Genomic DNA, 19,404 nt, shown 5'->3' with positions numbered 1-19,404 from the left:
GGTAATGTGGCACAAAAAAAGAGAAAATGAAACCTCAGACATGAAACCTCACTATCTCTCCACAGTTATATTTACAGACTAAAAAACTAATATCATGGTGATAATGTATTTTAAGGCTTTATGCAAATCTTAAGATATTCTGGGCCTCCAAAACATCTTGGATATTGCAGACATAACCTGAAATTGCAGAGCACTGGGGAAAGCTCCTAGAGAATTCAACAAACTTGAGATCACTTCTGTTGCCCTCAGTTTCTCCACTTCAAAACCAACTAAAACCAAAGGCAAATACATCTAAAATTCCTAAGCATGTCAGATTACTGCCTAAGGTCAACATATGACTGTGTTCCTCTTCAGCCAAGGGACAGACCCTGCCTGACACCAAGTACTTCACACCACTCTCCTTCCCTCAACTGCTGAGCAAATCAAGAGGACCTGGTTGGCCTCAGCCACTTCCTCTTTAAAATCAGATTCTGAAAAGCCTGCCTTGAAAAGAAACCCATAGAAAAGCCAGTTGATTTTTTAATTACAAGTCGTCAGCAAAGGCACCACTGGGTACCACATTATCCTATAAAGATGTCAGCTTTTTAGTGATTGCAGCTCTGAAGAGAAGGCAGAAACAATAGAGCTCTGCCTTATATGTACAGTGGCTCCGTGCTGGCGACAGAGACCATTTCCCCAAATGGTCAAAAAATTGAAGCAGCTCCTCTGTGGTTTTTGAAAGAGAAGTGCTTTATAGCACACAACCCACTGTGATCCAAATGAAATAAAGCTTTCAGTGATACCTACAAAGCTTCCTGGAAGCAGCATCAGCATGCTGCAGCATTTATTTAGTTTATAAGGATATTTTCACAGACATTGAGCTTCCTGCCCTGACTTTGCTACACTGCATTTTGTGTTGACACAAACATTTCTGCAAACTTTTGGCTGCTGGTGGTTTAGAGGCTCAGTGCAAACAGGGAAGGGAGTTCAGGTGCCCTGCTCCACTCTCTTTTGGTTCCTGCATACTGTGATGGCTGCAGAGACTGAACACAGCTTCTGCTCCATGTTCCTACCACCAAAAAAAGGAGCTGGGAGGAAACAAAGCCAAAGACTCCCCTCTCCAAGATCAGCTACCAGGCTGCTGGCTGGCAAGGTGATGGAGCCCATCCTGCCCCCAAGAAGAGGCAGAGAAAGACATGTCCTCCACATGTCTGACAGACCTCCTCTGGTCCCACAGAAGGAATGAGGACCTTGGCACATGATGCCAGACTCCACATCCCACCCTGCCTCTAAGCACACATCTGAGACCCTTTGCCAAGCAGAAATAGGGAGGAAAGTGACTCTTATCCTGAATCTCTGCCACTATTCTGGTTGCTTAATGCTCCCAAATTGCAATACTTTGGGCAAGGGATAAATGCTGGTAGATGGCAGCTCTGGCACAGAATTTCCTGCTGCCGTTGTCAAAAGCTACAGTGACTTGAAAGATGAAGAGATGTGAGCATTTCAGAACATTTCAGAGCCTCACACAGCTTAACACTAGGGAACTGCAGCTGTATTCTCTTCTGACTGCATGTGTCATTGTGATCACCGCAGAATTTTAATTCCATTAATGCCATCCACTCTATTATGTGTGATGCAAAAATAGCTCCTGTGTCTGCTCATGTTGGCAGGTACAAGCTGAAGCAGCCAAGGTGTCAGTCTCAAGCCAAAGAAATGAGGGCAACCAGCCCCACTGCTTGGGGAGCACCTTGTTCTGCCAAAGAGAAGAGCTCTGACACAGCCAAACTGCCCGTTCTCCTGGCCAGGTGGATTCCTGGGAGCTTTTGGCAGGAGGAGTGCAGCAGCCAAGCCATAAGGTGCAAGAGAAATCAGAACTGCTGCAGTAGAGGGAGGAGGTTAAAGTCATCCTATTGCTTCATTTGGAGCTGAGCAGTTCCTGCATCCCCCTGGAGCGAGTCAGGGAGAGCAGCAGTGCTGGGGAAACAATATCCCATTCTGCACTGGGAGTTATGCAAGAGCTTCCCAGTCACACGGGCAGAGGGGAGCAAAGAAAGGGCATTATTCACAGCCTGACATGGATGAACCCAGTTTAACACATGCACTTGGAAAACACTGTTCTCTCTGTTCAGTAATATTATTTCACATTCCACTCATTTTGATAACCTTTTCCTTCTCCCATCTACTCTGTTGAGTGCCTGGAAAGTGGAGTAATGCCTTCTCCTGAGAGCTGCCAACATGCATAACTAACAGATTTTTCTTTCAAGATGCCACTGAGCCTCGTTTTGCAATAAATAATTTACAAAATCATACAATAAAAAGCTAGAGGAATTTAAAATGGAAGCCTCTCTGCTTCGCTTAACAGGGAAAGAGCACCAGGGTAAGAAATTGCTTCCCAGAATTAACCTAACACTCTCAGATTGATATATCACCAATATGGCACCTTTTACTCTGACCAGAAAAGGCCAGCTTTGGAAAGGGATGTAGAAGTAAGGAGTTTCAGTCTACTGTTTCAAACAGTAAGTCATGCCTTTGTATCCCTTTGACATGACCTCAGCTTTGGAAAAAAATCTAGGGCAAGCCCTAATTTTGTCTATGAAAGAAGTATTCTAAAATCACTTTATACAGATAAAGCAGAGATGATCCCCCTCTGTTAGAAAAACCCACACGTGGTGCTACATTTTTAACAATCTGTACATGCATTCATCTGTCAAGTGCCCTGGCAAATCCAGAAGGCAACAAAGGATCAAATCTGCATGGTGAATTTGCAACTAAGAGCCAAGCAAATTACAAGACCACAGAGGTATTTTGTCCTTTGATATGCAATAGCACTTGGGGGGAATTTTCTGAGCTTGTTTATGATTGTGTCCTCATTTCTAATGGCATCCTTGATGCTCTCTGCCACGCAATGTCCTGATGCTCAGCATACCAGAAACACAAGATCCCACAGATGTAAAGAGAAATTTATATTTCATAGCTTCACAGGAGGGAAGTATCTGAGAATAGAATGAAGCAGACCTCTTGAGGAGCAAAACCTACATTTTACAAGGAGACCTCAGACTAAAAAGATTTCTTACCTATAATTCACTTTCCTTTCCTGTCCCTACAACAAAACACTTGGTATATTTTAAGTTTCAGCTTTTACTTTTTCATTCTCTTTTGGTTGCCTCTTTTGGTTTTTTTTCCTTCAAAAAACAAACCTTTTCAAACATTTTGGCTATTTTGTGCCTGTCTGACTCCAACTTAAGGAGGTCAAAACTGTCCTTGCACATTGTAATGTGGTGTTTCTGATCTACATTAGTGCATCTTCTAGGCAAATGTGTAACTCCAAAACCAGAAGCAATTTAAAACATTTTCTTCCTCTTCATTGCTTCCTTAAGTTACAGGTACTGGACTTGGACCAGAAAAAATTAAACTTTAAACATCCTTTCACACATCCAATTTTGAATCAAACTAAAGAAAGAAAATATTTCCAGACAGATGTGCCAAAACAGGACTGGATGTTTAAAATTAAGCACTAGTTCAAAAGCTTCACTGAGTGGGGATCATTGTAAAAAAGCCACAAATGACTCTGCAACCAGCCAGGAACTGAGAAATGCAAATAAAAGCCTTGTGCCATCTGTGACAAGACTGGATTCCAGGATTCTGCATCACATGGAAAGCTGTCCTGCTCTAAATCTCCAACCATGAAAAACAATTCTGGTGACACTTCATTACATTCAATGACATTGAATAATCTTCAAAGTGCTGCTGAAAGGGAAGGAAATTTGGTTCTACCTGGATCACAGAGGGAACAAAAATGTGTGGAAACTGCTAATAGCCCTCAGGGAGTCCTCACAAGCCTGACTGTCACAGAACCTGGGGTGTTAGTTAAAACTGACCTTGCATAAAGTCCTTCAGAGCCATATCAGCTCTATTAAACTCAGGTATCACCTACTAAAGAAAACTGACTCTATCTGTTTAGAGTTCTCATGCAAATCAAGGTTTCTGCAGAGATCTCCCTGTTTTTAATTAACCTACAGACTGACTCAAGCAAGGTATTAAGCCTCAGAGGGTTTATCCTACCAGTAGGATTGAGGAACTAAGCCTATCACATCCATGTTTACAAACAGTCTCTCCACCCTCCAAGCTCACCTTTTCAACATCTGCTTTTGTCACGTTGATGTCAGCATCCATTTTCTCAAAATACTGCTGTGCTCGATCAGCTTCCTTGCAATCACGTTCAAATCGCCTTTTGCTCTGAAAAGGAAAGTCAGAGATCTTCATTGTGGGAAGGAAAAGATACCAAAATCTACCTAAAATTCATGCCTGCCACTAAAACAATCTGTTGTAACTGAAAGATTCTAAGACTCTCTTGTTTACACTGGAATACATTTCCATATTGAAGAACTTCAAAAAATGGAGTTGCCAGAGACACATTTTTTGTTCCATTATCCAGACTGCTCATATCTCAGTATTTTGCCCTTTTAGCATCACTTCCACTCTTGTAGATGAAATCACACTTTTCCAACACTTAAGTCCTTCATTTCTGTAAATGAACAAGAGAGTTGCTAATACTAATAAATTTGCAAGTAGGACTTCTGGTTGCTGATAGCCCCTTTCTGTCCTCTCCTGTATTTACAGTCTCACTTTTCATTCATCACATGAATGACAACTCCACTGTATTTACTTTTGAGAAGCAGTGCCTCACTCAAGAGATGGTCCTGCTCAGTTTATTCACACATAACAAAGCTGTTCAACTCTCAGTGGAATATCTGAACAGCACCCTTAGGGACTCTGCAGTTTCAGCAATGCTTAGCACACTTTTCAAGTCATATCAAATGAAATGCTGCTAGTGATAGACAAAGAGCCCACAGAAGCCAAATGTTCTGTTAAAACACACTTTTTCATGACTATGACTGCATTTAAGATGGCAGAGTTTTAAAAATCCCATTTCTACAACTTTTATCCATATACCTTTCTTTTTCCAAATAAAACCTTTGGAACCATCTCTTTGAAAACAATATAGAAACAACTAAATGTCACATCTGAGGAATTTGCCACTTACTGCTTCAAGTTGTTTCCAACAAGTTTCAATGTGTTGTTGTGCCTTTCTGCCATCATGGAAGTGCTGTTTAGAAAAAGAAAAGAGAAAGAGAAAACATTTTGAACAACAAAAGAACTAACAGTCAAGTATGCTCAAGAAAAAGCCCAACCAGAAATCATTCTGACAGCTGTGCTCTGCAAGGCTGGAGAATTGAGCAGGTGTGTGATGACTATCTAATGTCTCAGCAGGCTGCAGATGGATATTTGCATCAATTATAGTGGTTAGTTCGACGAAGGCTAATTAATCCCTTTAGCAATTCTACCTTGTATTGTTCACTGTATCTCATAATTATTGGTTTCCCGTATCATGAGGTCTGAAGCACTTTTATCTGACAAGTGTTTCTTTGGTGACAGACTGAACACTAGCTCTAAATTAAAATTTCTCTCTACATGGTATTTACCAAGATGCCCTTGATTGGCACATTCTAACAACTGATGTTTGTCCTGATTTTCATTCAGACTCAACAAAAAAACCTCTCTTCTTCCTAGTTACTGGCTGTGTGTGCAAGACCAGCTGCTCCTTCCTCTCAAGAGGTTTTTGGTGCTATGTTCCCCCCCAGAACCTCTCCTCTGCCACACACTGGGGGTGAGTGTTGACACACTAAGGTGTAACACAAGTTTTAAATTGAGATGTCAGCTAAACAACAAGCAACTCCTCTCCTGATGTGCCTTTTGGAACAAGATTCTTAATTGCAGCTGGCTGAAATAATAGTTCTTAGCCCTTGCACAATGCTCTTTATTAAAGAATCTAATATGTATTACATTTTAGCCCTGAAGGGACCTCAAAGACCACCTTGTTCCAACCCCCTGCCATGTTCAGGGACACCTTCCACTCTCCCAGGCTGCTCCAAGCCTCATCCAACCTGGCCTTGGACACTTCCAGGGAAGGGGCAACCACAGCTTCTCTGGACAAGCTGTTCTTCCATATGCCTGGCTTTCCCTCGGGATAAGCAATTCATTCCAGATTATTTTACGACTCAATGACCCAGCTCTGGACAGGAATGTGAATGCAGACCCAGCTGACTGCTACAACAGGTTATTCCCCTCCACAAACCACCTTGTAAAATAAATAATGAAGCAAACTGAAACAGGAAGAGAGAGACCTTTCTTTTGTATTATTTACTGGCAATTAGCTTTACTCAAATACAGGAATGTTGTCACATAGTGAATTTGAAAAATAAAGGCCAGATATTACCAGATAATCCCACTAGAATTCACATGCTCTCAGGCCCAAGTATAATCAGACTTCAGATAAATTTTAAGCAATGTAATACCTATGGCCAGTTGGGGTAAAAAAGCTCATGCTCCAGACCATTAACCTGCTACAAAATGCCACAGTTAGAAAAATATGCCTGCAAGCACTTTATAATTGGCAGCTCCCTGGTTTCCTCCATCTTCCACTACAGCAAATGGTATTTTCTTGTGTCAGAGGAGTGAGGGACATTTCAGAGCTGCCATTCTGGCTCCATCAGACATGACAACAAAAAGCCCCCAAACTGCAACTCTCTATCATGCCATATCCAACAGGCTCATTTAGCCTTAAAAATCACAGCAATGCTGAACTTGTCTGTGAGAACAGAACACCACCAGGGCTATCCTTGGTGCTCTGGATGCTGTTACCTGTAGTCCCAAACACCGACTGCTAAGGAGAGATGCTCACCTAGAACTGGGCACAGGGACATTCTGCAGCTTTATGTGGCTGGATGGTGCTTATCTCCACATGAAAATTCTTAAATCAGACAAGAGAGGCTCAGTGTCAGAAATACATTCAATCCTGGCATGTTCCATGCTCAGCTCTGGCTCTGCTCCTGCCCTCTGAGTGTGTGTGGCCACTGGGCCATGGAAGGGAGAGCAGTGACAGCCTGGCACTGGTGGGACAGGAGAAACCTTCTCCAAACACTGCCTCACCACACTGTAACATTAAAAAACCCCTGACATCACTGTATATCTGCTGGGTGGCAGGGAAAGGCTCCAAGTGGATTTCAGTTCCTTTTGTAGATCCCCATGTCCTTTCAACTCTGCGTGTGACAGATGCTGCCTCTTCCCTGCCAGAGGCTCCTCGTTTCAGACTCTTGTAATCAGAGTTTAGGAAAACAGTCCCAAGGAGCAACAAAAACAGTCCCAAGGAACAACTGTAATTTAACACTACATTTTTCAACATTTTGCTAATGAGCATGAGATTCATGGATGTCTTAACAATGAAGCTGGAAGTAAAATGACTCTGATGTCTTCACGTTGCCTTCCCTGCCTCCAGCAGCCCCATTTGTGTGTTCCCCACTTCTCTGGCTGACTTGGCTGGTGTAGGAAGGGACCTGGTTTGGGAACAGCTGGCCTGTGTGAAACCCAATACTGTCAATGACCCATAAACCTCAGAAAACAACACGCCAGGTTCATTTAACAGAAGACAATTGGAGAGAGGAGCCGAAGGATGAACTTGGAAACAAAAGCCTATCAGATAACAGGACTGCCCTGAGCGTGTGTTTTTAAACCTTTGTAGTTGAATAATGCGATTTTAACAAGCCATCCCTGTTATTGCCAAATTTGCCTTCTCTGTAAAACAAACTGCACAAGCTTCTGGAAGTACGTACAAGAAGCTCTGAGCCTGAGCAGTGTGACAGCATCCAATTCAGATTTTGCTACATTTTGATACTGTTTTTCTTTTTAAATAAGCTCTTTTGTACAAATGGAACACTGAGATGTAAATGGACATTACTGAAGATTATTAAAATAGTGAAATATTAAATAGTAATAAAATACTATTTACATCACATCTTGGAGATTTCAGTGCAATAGTGCCTTAGTTCAACCATTTCCTAAATATAATTATAACCCCTAATTCTTGCTGTGTTATACCATATATATCCTTGTTGTGAGAGCTAAGGCATTTCTGCTTTTGCAAATCTTTTGCCTTCAAATGGTAATTTCTGCCTTCCAAAAATTCATTTCTATATACATCAGCTAAGTGGAACCTTCCAACTATGTATATTTCTTCACTGCCCCTATTTCATGGGTAAGAAAAATCAAGGCACTATGGCCAAATGATCTGCTCAAAGTCATCATACAGGAAGCCTCTAGTTTCCTGAAACCCTGCACTATCTTCAACTTCTGCAAACTCATTTCCTTCACAATCCTCTTAAATAGCAAACGTCCTTTACCTTCACCTCCTTCCCCTCCAAAAACCCAGCTCTCAAAAATAACTCTAAGCTCAACTATTCTTTAATAAAGTTTCAAGATACAAATTCTAATTTAAATAAATTTCTTTGAACAAATGAAACAATTGGTTATTCAACACCTGAACATGCAGCAAATGGAAACATGACAAAGATCAGAGTCCAACCTGTGTCCAATCCCCACAATTTCAACCAGACCATGGCACTGAGTGCCACATCCAGTCTTTCCTTAAACACCTCAAAGGATGGTCACTCCACCACCTCCCTGGGCAGCCCATTCCAATGCTTAACAACCCTCTCCATGAAGAAATTCTTCCTGAAAATTTGATATTCAGTTAAGACTAAAGATACTTTTATCAGAGTATTAAGTCACTTATGTGAAGACTGTGGATTAATTTAACTTTTTTAAAAGCTTTTGTTATATTCAAAAAGCTCCCAGCTCAAGGAATGAGCTCTTCCCTTTGCAAATTCAGCCATCAGGATCGGTGTGCTCTCCTCATTAGGATGCTGCCTGTGCCTGGAACAGCTGGGGAGCAATCCTGGCTGCTGTGCAATCAAAGACAAACCTCTCATTGACTTTTGCTGGGCTCAGATTTCAGCCGTGTTGATCAAAACCCCGGGAGCAGCGAGCGAGGGACCCACAATGCAGAGCCTGTTCCTGCCAGCACTGCCACAATTAGGAGCAGTGGGATATTTTTGCAAAACTTCCTCGGTATGCACGAGGGTTTACACAGCCCCAGAGCTCACCCAGCAGACAACAACAGCTTGTCAGAAGATGCATCTTCTCTTTTCTCCCGACCTTTTGAGAGGAGCAGGAGAAAAGATGGTACTAAAAGCACCTAATGAAGGACAATGCATTCTGATATTTTTGCTGAGGAGTTCCTGGGCAGTTTTAAATAAAGAATTACCTGAAACTTGTAGATCTTAGGTTCTGTCTAAACTGATTGCGTGAAACATTTTTTAAAAAGGCTGTAATGAGACAGCCTTGTTTTTCTTAAACAGGAGTTGATTACGTGGTTAAACTTAAGAATTGTATAACTATGTTTGTATTAGAAATAATCACAAAAATGCCTTAATTTATATGCATAGCATATGGTTCATTTGACAACATCCCTTTTAAGAATTTTCAAAAAAATATATGTAAGGCGAGGGTGCTTCATTCTCTTTTCTATTTACATATCAGATAATACAACAGACTGCCAAAAGTTACCTTTGACTTCTGTAACAAGTACTCCCAGCTCACACTGATAGTCAATATAAATACAGTTCTTCATCCTCCAATTCAAACTCTTATCTCCATTTCTGCTACAAGTGATTTCTAAAATAATGGCCAGCGATTAAAACATGCCAGAGACGGAAATAAGGGAACACTATTTTTTCCTCAATTTTCTCAGCAACATTTGCAAAAAGCCTTGTCTAATGTTTTTCTTTTCCTGGCTGCAAAGACAGGAAACAGTCTCCTCCGAAGAAGTATTTGTTTCCAAAAATAGCAACATGTTTTGGAGGTCTTATCACTTAAGGTTGTAGAAGAGTAGCATAAGATAGTCCTGAGAATGTTGACATGAAATTCATTACTTTTAACACATATTCATCAGTGCTACTTCAATATTGGGCACAACCCTATTCTCCTTTGCTGCACTGGCCAACTCTTGGAGAGGTCCTGCTGAACCATCTGCCTTTAGGGCAGCAGGGCCAGGAAGCCCTGGAGTCAGTGAGCACACAGAGGTGTGACAGCTTGTTTGGAGATCATGTACCCCACTCCAATCCAGCCCTGGGGGCTAATCTTGTCCTTAAAAGCTCACCCGTGCCCAAGTCATTTACAGGAGCAAACCTCGAGCTTTTCAAACAGAGATTCAATATTACTACTAAAAACTATGGTGGGGAAAGCTGTTTGTGCTTTTATATCCTTCAATGAGATTAAAGGAACATGCTACTCTGGCTGCTACCTCTTCTCATTCCCAGTCTTGTCACAAAGCTCCCCTTCCACTGATCCACAGTTAAGAGATGTAATTTCAGATAGTCTGTGACATTCCTGTCTCTTGCACTAAGAAAACTAGAGGATGCACAAGTTAATGCCTCAAGAGGCAAGGAAATACTTTTACTTCCTTAAAGAGCTGCACTCTTAGCTGTTTCCATTTAACTCTCACGTACACATTCACCTACAGAGCAGTATTAAGACCTTCATCAGATATATGAAATATTGAATGTCAGCTAAAATGCCAGCTGAACATGTACCACAGGCTTGGATGAACACCATTCTCCAAGTTAACATATGCACTACTCATCTGGCTTTGTTGCTGCTCTTTCATTTCAGGCCAATCTCTGTGGCTGTACAGGCAGAACACAAAGGGAAAAATACATCCATGGCCAATGCTCAACCCCCTCACCCTCAGGCATCTCTCAGTCATGCACTGAGCAGGAAATGTTACTGTTCATAGAAGGCATCTCTCATCTTGTCCCTCTAAAGAGCTCTTGCTCTACAGAGCAATATTCAGGCTAATTCACAGGAAAATGGAACTACATTTGTTAGTAAACATATTTTGCTTCCCAATCCTTCATGTGGTAAAGACAAGCCAATTTATTTATTTGGACTATCATTTCATAGTTCAATGTACCCATTCAAAACTGGGAAGAGCAGGATATTAAGTTCAGTGGTCTCAACTTTAACCCTGCTAAATCCAAAGGTCACACTATACCTTTCAGTTGGCTGGGATATTACTATTAGTTTCCCACACAAAAATGCTTTGGAAGCTCTCCTAATAAGCACATTTTCCCCCTCATGGAACAGCCCTTCACAGCACAGTTACATGATACACACCAATATTCAACATAATTTCATTACATTAGCAATCCATGATTTGGTGAATACCAACAAACGCTCCATAAGAATACACAGAATTTATAATGATCTTTCCTAAATAATTTTCTGTATTTTTTAAAAAATAATTACTACTTAACACTCTGCTGGTACAATTTAACTTAATGAAATACAGCTGAAATACCTTGCAAGACAGAGGATGTAGAGTATATGTAGAGTAGGACTATTGTGCAGTATATTTATTGAGCACAACAAAGTCTCCCATAAATACCCATAAATTTAGACTAAAACTAAGACTTCTAGCTCCATTCATGTGGCAGTGAGCTGGAAGTGGGCTAGTCCCAGAACAAGAGGTGGGGAAAATTCAGTTTAAATTGCATCAATCTGAAGTTTGGCAAATGACTTCCTTTCACTGTCACCCTTACCCTCTTCCCACCCTCACTTGGCCATGGGTTTGTCACTTCTGGAAGGCAGCAATGTCCCTCAGTGCCCCTGCAGCACAAAGCACAGCTGTGCTCCAAACACACACAGACCTTGAGGCACATCCAAAATGCAACATGGAAAAATCCATTGTGCTCCTGACAGAGCCATGTGCTCCCATCCTGCCTGCTCCATGCTGGGAGAAATCCTCTGGAAAACCACAGGACTATTTGCAGAACAGGGCACTATTCAGAATGAGTGAATGTGACAGAATTCCTCCAATTATTTACTTTTCATCAACACCTGAGATCCTACAAGAAACAGAAAGTCCACTGACAGGCACCTCCTGCATGAATGCACACAGGGAGGGTGCACATGCTGCACCATAAAGAACCAGACCCATTTTTGCCCCCATGGTGCCCATAAGGATTCATTCATTCCCTGTTCCCCTTCTATCCCCGCACAAAATGGAATGTATTGACATCAGGTAAATTCTGTCCCAACCACAGAATCCCAGTGCTGCACCAGTTCAGTCTGCAGCAAAGCTCTTGGCTTCTACTTGACTTTCATGCTTGATTGTATGGAGCCAGTCCAGCCCCAACGGGAGGTGGAGGTAGGGGTGAGAGCTGCAGCAGTAATAAGAGGGATAGTTCATGACTCCCAAATACATTTTTAGCAAAGCTGACAGGAGCTACACAGAGCAGCTGCTGCCAGAGGAGGCCATGAGTCAGACCTAGTTGGTGACCACAGATCTAAATCAGAATGGCCCCAGGAAATAATTCTTGAATTTCTATCCAGATGTCAGAATTGAGGGGTTTCCTCAGCCAGCGCTGAATCTGTAAATCAAGCTATGTCCTGTGAAGGGTTAAGGGGAAAAAAAAGCCAACAAACAGAAATTCTCAGTGGTTGGCTCAGTACATTTCCAAACTAGAAGCATGTTATGTGTCAATTCTTGTAAAATAAAGTCCAAATACTCCACCTGGCATGATGGGATCACCACCTTTTCTTTTGTCACAGATAAACAAGATTAAGACCTGACTCTGTAATACTTCAAGGCCTCCAGCTCAAACTTGACACCTTCCAGAGCTACCCCAAAGGCAGGTTTTGGTGACATTGGGGTGACATGAAGCATGACTGCAGAAGCAAGTTCTTTCCCTGAACCACTCAGAGATGATTCCCACCTCATTTGTGAGACTTGGTGATGCCTTTCGAAAGCAAAGGGGAATTCAGTCACAGGCATCTAACCTCAGAAACCTCAAGAGGAAGGTGGATGGGGCATGCCCTTCACACAACACAGAACTGAAATTTGAGCTTTTAAACAGCTAACAAGGACCCTGAGGATGAGAATTGCTCCTAGGAGAGCATGGACACAGTAAGATCAAGAGAATGGAAGAAGAAGTTCAAGTGAGGAACTGCACTATAAAGAGTTTCACTTCACTGAGCAGCTGGGAAGAACTGAAACAACACAAGGAGTTCTCCCTCTCACTGTGTGCAAAGCAGGCAGGGTGTGTACCTGACTTCAGTGACTGTGAAGGCAAAACAACTCGTACAGTGACAACACTGAGAGTTATCCTATGGAAGAGGAATGTGTAATATGATAAAGTCATTGATTCACCTTTGTTGTTAAAAGTATTCAGGTTTCACACAGAGTCTTTGCCTGATTTTTGTAACCACTTTCTGATGATCAAAAGCTATCATGCAACAAAGCACATGATCTGAAAAAACAAAGGTAACACAGAACTCTCCCAAGCTCTGAATCAGACCAGAGGAAAAAGGAGGTATTTGCCTTTTGAACAACAGCAGCAAACCACTGAACTGTCACGTCATCCTCCTTGTCCAGCCTGCAGACTGTCCTGCCTGGCTTTGGTGAGTTACTCCTTCCTTTTTATTCACCACTAACAATTTATCTTTTATGGAAAAAGCATGACATAGGCAGGCATCAAGTACACCTTTCAGAGAGTGAAACAAACCCAAATTGTACAAATTGCATGCCAAATGAATTTCATCCAGTGTAAAACCAAGGTAAGATGTGACACAGTATCAGTTCTGCACTGCTTACAGGCCAGGGGTTGTACTTGTCAAGGAAAACCCGAGGAGTGATTTATTACTGTGTGACCCTGATCAGCTGCTGGGGTAATTCCACTTGAATCAATAGAGCTAAATGAGCATGAAAACAGAGCAGAGCAGGCAGGCACCACCCCCCATGTGTTAAAGATCACCAGCCACGCTCATTGCCGTGACTCCAGCAAACACTCTTGTGTCTAAGAGGTTTCCTTTGGAAAGTGAAGCTCTAAATTTAACAATATTTAGAGAAATTAGGAAGAAATTCTTGCCTGTCAAAGTGGTGAGGTCCTGGCACAGGTTGCCTAGATCAGCTGTGGTTGGCCCATCCCATGCAGTGTTCAAGGCCAGGTTGGATGGGCTTGGAGCAACCTGGTCAAGCTGTCACTGCCCATGTCAGGGGGAATGGGATGAGCTTTAAGGTCCCTTCCAACTCCATTCCGATTGGCCTGACCACTTTCTGCTGAATTTGAGTTCATCTTATACATGTTTATAGTTATGACACTTCTGTGCATCATTTCCATCTTCCAGGCAGGGAAGTAGAACCAAAAGAGCAAGGGTGTTTATCTACCACAGCCACGATGAAATCACTGGGAATTTGTACCATTTTACAGGAATTTGGACATCTGAATGACTTAATTCAAATTTGGACAAGAATGTGAGTCTCCCAGTTCCTACACATGGACCCAGCCCCAGGAGTGGCTCATCCAAATGGTTCTTTGGACTTGTAGCACAGCAGCTGATGGCAGAACAAGCAGTGAGCACAACAACTCTGCCAGCAAAATTTCTGGAAATACCAAGTCATTCATTAATTGAGATCATAAAAGGTTTTGCCAAAGCTGCAGCCCTCTGTGATATTTACACAACAACCACCCTCCCCTCCTGCAGATCTCAGCAGGATCGATGCTTTTACAGGATGGAGTGAGAGGCTGTGTATGAAAAATGCCTGAGGGCGGGAACAGTTTCCTTTTCAACACCATTTTCTCATAAATGGGAAATCTACAGGAACCAGACAAGGATTCCTAATTTATATAAGCCTCTATTCATGTTGCAAGAACAAAACAACCATGACTGACAACTGTTTTCTGTTAAAGGCCAGTCATTATCAGCAACAGCAGGTAAATACACTGTCAGTTGCTTTTTGCTATTCCCATGTTTTTATCACTAGGCCAATATTAAACTAATTTTCCTGTCATTCACCCATTACTTATATGAACCATACTTATTACAAAAGTTTACAAACAAAACAAAAAAACCCAATAGTTACTGCCCAAATTCTTTACAAGAAATATTGCAAGTCTTCTTCCATCATACTTGCCAAGTGGATATTTCAATCATCTTATATGCCCATATAACTCAAAAAATAGGTAAGGACATTAGAACTGACAGAAAAATGCCACACTAGAATGTCACTTTTTTTCTTTTCTTGCTGTACAGATCCATGCTGAACACAAGGTCACAGAGGGGCTGAGAAAACACTCTCATCCCAGCTATATGTAAAACAGCCTTCCATGCTGTCCCTAAAAGATTATACACTCTTCTGCAGATTAAAGGTATGTCTATATATTCTTTTCCTCTGTTGACAGAATTATCATTCTAATACTATACTTAGGAAAAGGTGGTGATTTCCAGGGCTCTGGTCCTGCACAACACTTCAACACATGCTTAGTGTTTAGTGGGACTATTTATAAATGCAAAAGTTTTGCAGGACTATTTTTGCACTTTCCAGAATAGACCAACAGGTTGGAAAAGAAATATAATACCCTGATGCTCCCTTTGCACTTTGCTTAGTCATTTTATACCTGTTCTGTGAGCATTTGTAGTGCTTAGAATCCCTCTTCTATGGGTTCTTCACACATCTAGGAGATAAAAGGGTTCAAGGGAAGGAAGGAAATCACATCTCAACTATCCATTTTTCAGAGCTGCTGATGTGCAAATTAATCAGCTTTGAACATTCACTGCAGCAGGCACATAGGTCCCTAAAGCACCAGCTAAAATTGAGCAATAACATAAAGCTATTAATTCTACCAGTCTTCAAGGACAACAGCTTGAAAACCACATTCCCCACCACCACCAAACAAGACAGACCCCACATTTCTCATTAGAATAATTTTTTCACAGGGTCCTATTAACCAGATCCGGTTGAGAAAGACAAAAATGTGACTCAAAATCCAAATAATTCTTTCAATCAGCCTCAGCACTGCAGGTCCTCTGCTTATTTCAGACTTTACACAGTGCTGCTGGACTCTCCCCTAAGCAAGCTTTTGGCTAACAGAGCCTTAAGCACAGATGGGTCTCTGACCTTATTTAGCAGGGATTCTCCTGCAGGCATTGCTGTCTGATTTTATAACATTTGATTCAAACGGTTCAGCGACTTGGCCAGGCCACATAACCCACTTCTTTAATGCTTGGTTCACTAGCACAGCTCATGTTTATTAACAAATAAATCTCACTTACCATTGAACTCCACTACCGCTAATTAGTTGTCTTAAATAGCAATTCATTGTGAATAATAAATTAAAAAAGGATCAATTACCGATTTCCTCTCCTGTTTCAGCTCCTGCACATAGCGTGTCAGCTCTCCAGTGATGAGAGAGGTCATGTTCTCTGAAATGACCTCATGCTGCCCAGCATAGTCGTTCATTTCATTTAAAGTGGCTAGGAAGGCTCTAGTTGATGTGTACCTGCAAAGGACAGAAATACATTTTGCTTTTAGTCCCTGTGTTTTCAGGCAAACACCCTGCAAGGGGAGGTTGCAAATGCTTAAGGATGCAATGCTCCTTAAGCACTTAGCATTGCTGTGTGAGACTGGGTGTGAATTAGCACAGATTCACGGGAAGGAATTCCTCCAAAGGAAGCCTGTCCCACACACTGACAGTTCTGTGATAAATCTATCTCAATTTAGACAGTTTGACACTGGCTCTTAAAATATCACTGCTTTAGAGTGCCAGGTTCTTTATCAGCACAGCTCTGGGGCTTCACTTTTCTAATCTCTAGTCACCAAACATTTCTAGTTATACTCTTTCAAGTCCTACAATTCAGTGCACAGTCATCAGAATATCCTACCTGGCAAAATCCTGTCTAAAGAAGCAAAATTTTGGCCAGCATAGCCTAGAAAAGAAAGTTTTTCATAGCGTAAATTTGATTTAAATCAGATATAGTTGCTAAACTTTTCAAATAAGTAGCAAGTTTACTAATCAGGTGTCCATTATCAACCCATATTTTTAGTACCTTCCATAACAAGGTTTATTTTTCATATAAAATAATCTCCCATAGAGCATTCCATGTATTATTAAAAAGAAGAAACAAACATCTGTGCACACAAATTTCAAAGCAGCAGATTATGTCACTGGCATATTCAGCCCAGTGCCAGCAGAGCTGCATTTAAATACCCCAGCTGGCTGGGCTGGGCAGCTGGAAACCAGCAGGAAGACACCAGTACATACTAAAAAACTATTATTATTATTAAATAATAGTGGCCTACACTGATAACATCACCTAAGGGTGAAAATATCAAAGCAAAGATGGAAATATTTAGAGGAAATAGGAGAGTGGAACAAGTAGAGATGAAAAAGGCACGAGAAGAAAATAAAAACAGGAGAAACTAAAAGGACTAAAACCATAATCCATTACCAAGCAGGCACATCCACAGTCAAGCTGTGAAATGAGAAAAACCTCAGTTGCAAAAAAAAAAATCCCAAGGTAAAAAGGCACAGAACCAGACTGACAATGAGCTTGAAAAAGCTGATTTTTAGCCAGATTGTCTCCAAGCAGCATCTGAGGCACCCAAAGGTCACATGACAAATGCCCAGACATTGTTTTGAGACATGAAGTAACTACACTGAGGTGAACACTGTATTTATAAAGGGCAAAGGATACACAGGATCTCCTGTGCCACATCACATAGAATCATTTAAATCCAGTATCCTTTTTCAGCAATGAAGGATGTGTCAAAACCCATTGTAGTAAACTCAAAATACCCATTTATGGTAGAGCTATCCAAAGGCAGATTTATTCCTAATCCTGGGTACAGACCACAACAGCCACTGTGCTGGTAATATAATCTTCCTTGTGTAAATACCAATATCCAAGGAAACAATGGCATAAATAACTGATTCCTAAACAATGTTACTGAAAATAAATTAAAAAGCAAGCAAAAAGGCTGTTATCTCTGTTATGCAAGCCACTGGAGCATAGAGCAGTATAGAGTATAGAGCAGCTTGGGGGGCTGACCCAAAAATATGTATTAATACAATCATCCAGTTGGATCCATATCCAAACCCTTTTGAAACGTTTCAAATTTCAAGGTCAAGGGTTTGAAGCTGCTGCTGGGCTCTCCAGAGGCAGAGCAGCCTCCTGAAACACCAGGCTGAGGGTCAGCCCTGCCATGCCTTCCTCCAGAGCTGCATTACAAAACACTGACGTTGAGAAACTCCAGGGTCATGGTGCTCTAAGGGGAAAGGTTCTCACTCTGGTTTAGAGTCTGCTGGGAAGCTCATCTTCTAGAAAATTCTCCTTAAAGAAGATCTTTATTCTCCCCAAGGGCAGGAGTGTTCTCAGTGACCTGTGGTGTCTCATCACCTGGACCATGTTGCTCAGAGAAGGAGCTGAGCTCTGTTGCTGCCTGCAAGGACAACATCAGCTCCCTGCCATGGGGACACAGGGCAGAACAGGTAAATCAAAAGCAGACAGGTGAGGCTGAGCCACATCCTTGAACAAGCCCCAGGATACTGGGAGTGCAAACCTCATCCTCCACATGGCTCTGCAGGAGCCACTGTGGTGTTAGAACATTACCCCTTTTGTGAGTTACTAATCTGTGTTGTCAGCCTGTTTGAGTAATTTAATACTTACACAGAGTGCTTGAGTTTCATGCTAAAATTAACAACTGTTTCTGCTCCTGCTGGAAGCAGATATGAATTTCGTTGTGCACTTCAAAGAGCCAGGATCAGTCTGGCTTGAAGGTTTTAAGGCACATTAAAAAAAATGAAACGAAAACCCCAAACCAGACATCCAGAAACTGCAACATAAGGGAACTGAGTAGCTACAGATCAAATCCACTCCTTAGTATCTATCACATAAGCCTGTTTCTGCATCTATAACTTCTATATTCTTACACTTGACTTTAAAATCTTTGGTTTACAAGCCAAATCCTTGGTGATGTCCCAAACTTTGCCATGCCTCCATCAACGTGTGCTCACCCAGCACTGGATCATGAACATACCTGTATTCTTCCTCCTCTTTGGAGTTCTTCTTGGGTTGGTATTTCTTTGAAAGATTCCTAAAATTAAAAATACAGATACATAAAATTTAATTTTAAAATATCCTTTGAAGTTTACTGGGTGATCTTTACATGCACACACATTCAGTAGACATCTTTCCAGAAGCATGACTATAATCAGGCTTTGACTGTGTGCTAGTAACACTCATAGAATGAGCTACACAGTGCTCCAGTCTGTATCTACAACAAGGGAGCAGATTCTGAACCCAAGAAGTTACTAAATTGAAGTCATGAAGTCAATACACCTGGGTTGTGGTTCTGCTGATGCACAGATCTCCTTCACCTGACCTGAAGGAGAAGTTCGTTTAGAGTACAAGTGATCCCAGGGAAGGGTGATTTGATGCAGCAGATGACACTCTTGGCCAGGCAGGTTTCCCTGCCTTTAGCAGGATGATTAGAAGGCAAAAAAAAACCTTCATAAAGCTGTAGGAAGCTGCACTGAGATGGCAAAAGGGGGATCATTTTGTGATTATCAACTAATGCTGGGGGAAGTGTGACATTTGATTATCCTAATTAGCACAGATGATTGCATCTCATTATCCCCCAACCAGCTACTGATTTAATTTTAAAACACCAATATGCTCTTTGAGTGATCG

At 41.6% G+C, this 19,404-nt stretch overlaps 1 protein-coding gene across 19 annotated transcripts in view; it reads right to left on the bottom strand.

Moving 5' to 3' along the window:
* The window catches only part of FNBP1 (formin binding protein 1), an 88,162-nt gene that overhangs the window by 35,381 nt on the left and 33,377 nt on the right, over nt 1-19,404 (bottom strand). For 12 of the 19 annotated variants that reach the window (XM_085077022.1, XM_085077023.1, XM_085077025.1 and 9 more), the window contains exons 3-6: nt 18,752-18,808; nt 16,067-16,214; nt 5,024-5,086; nt 4,111-4,215 (exon numbers count right to left, since the gene is read on the bottom strand). In XM_085077022.1, coding sequence (XP_084933148.1) covers nt 4,111-4,215; nt 5,024-5,086; nt 16,067-16,214; nt 18,752-18,808 — 373 coding nt within the window. Of the gene's footprint in view, nt 1-4,110; nt 4,216-5,023; nt 5,087-16,066; nt 16,215-16,596; nt 16,642-18,751; nt 18,809-19,404 lie in introns of all 19 variants that reach the window. The other 7 variants (XM_085077019.1, XM_085077020.1, XM_085077029.1 and 4 more) reach the window with 1 other exon arrangement.

This window comes from Lichenostomus cassidix, chromosome 17, assembly GCF_008360975.1.
Source record: "Lichenostomus cassidix isolate B80296 chromosome 17, HeHo_3.0, whole genome shotgun sequence".
NCBI lineage: Eukaryota > Metazoa > Chordata > Aves > Passeriformes > Meliphagidae > Lichenostomus > Lichenostomus cassidix.
The sequence above is the reverse complement of the archived record's forward strand: the minus strand, read 5'-3'. Positions and strand labels throughout refer to the sequence as shown.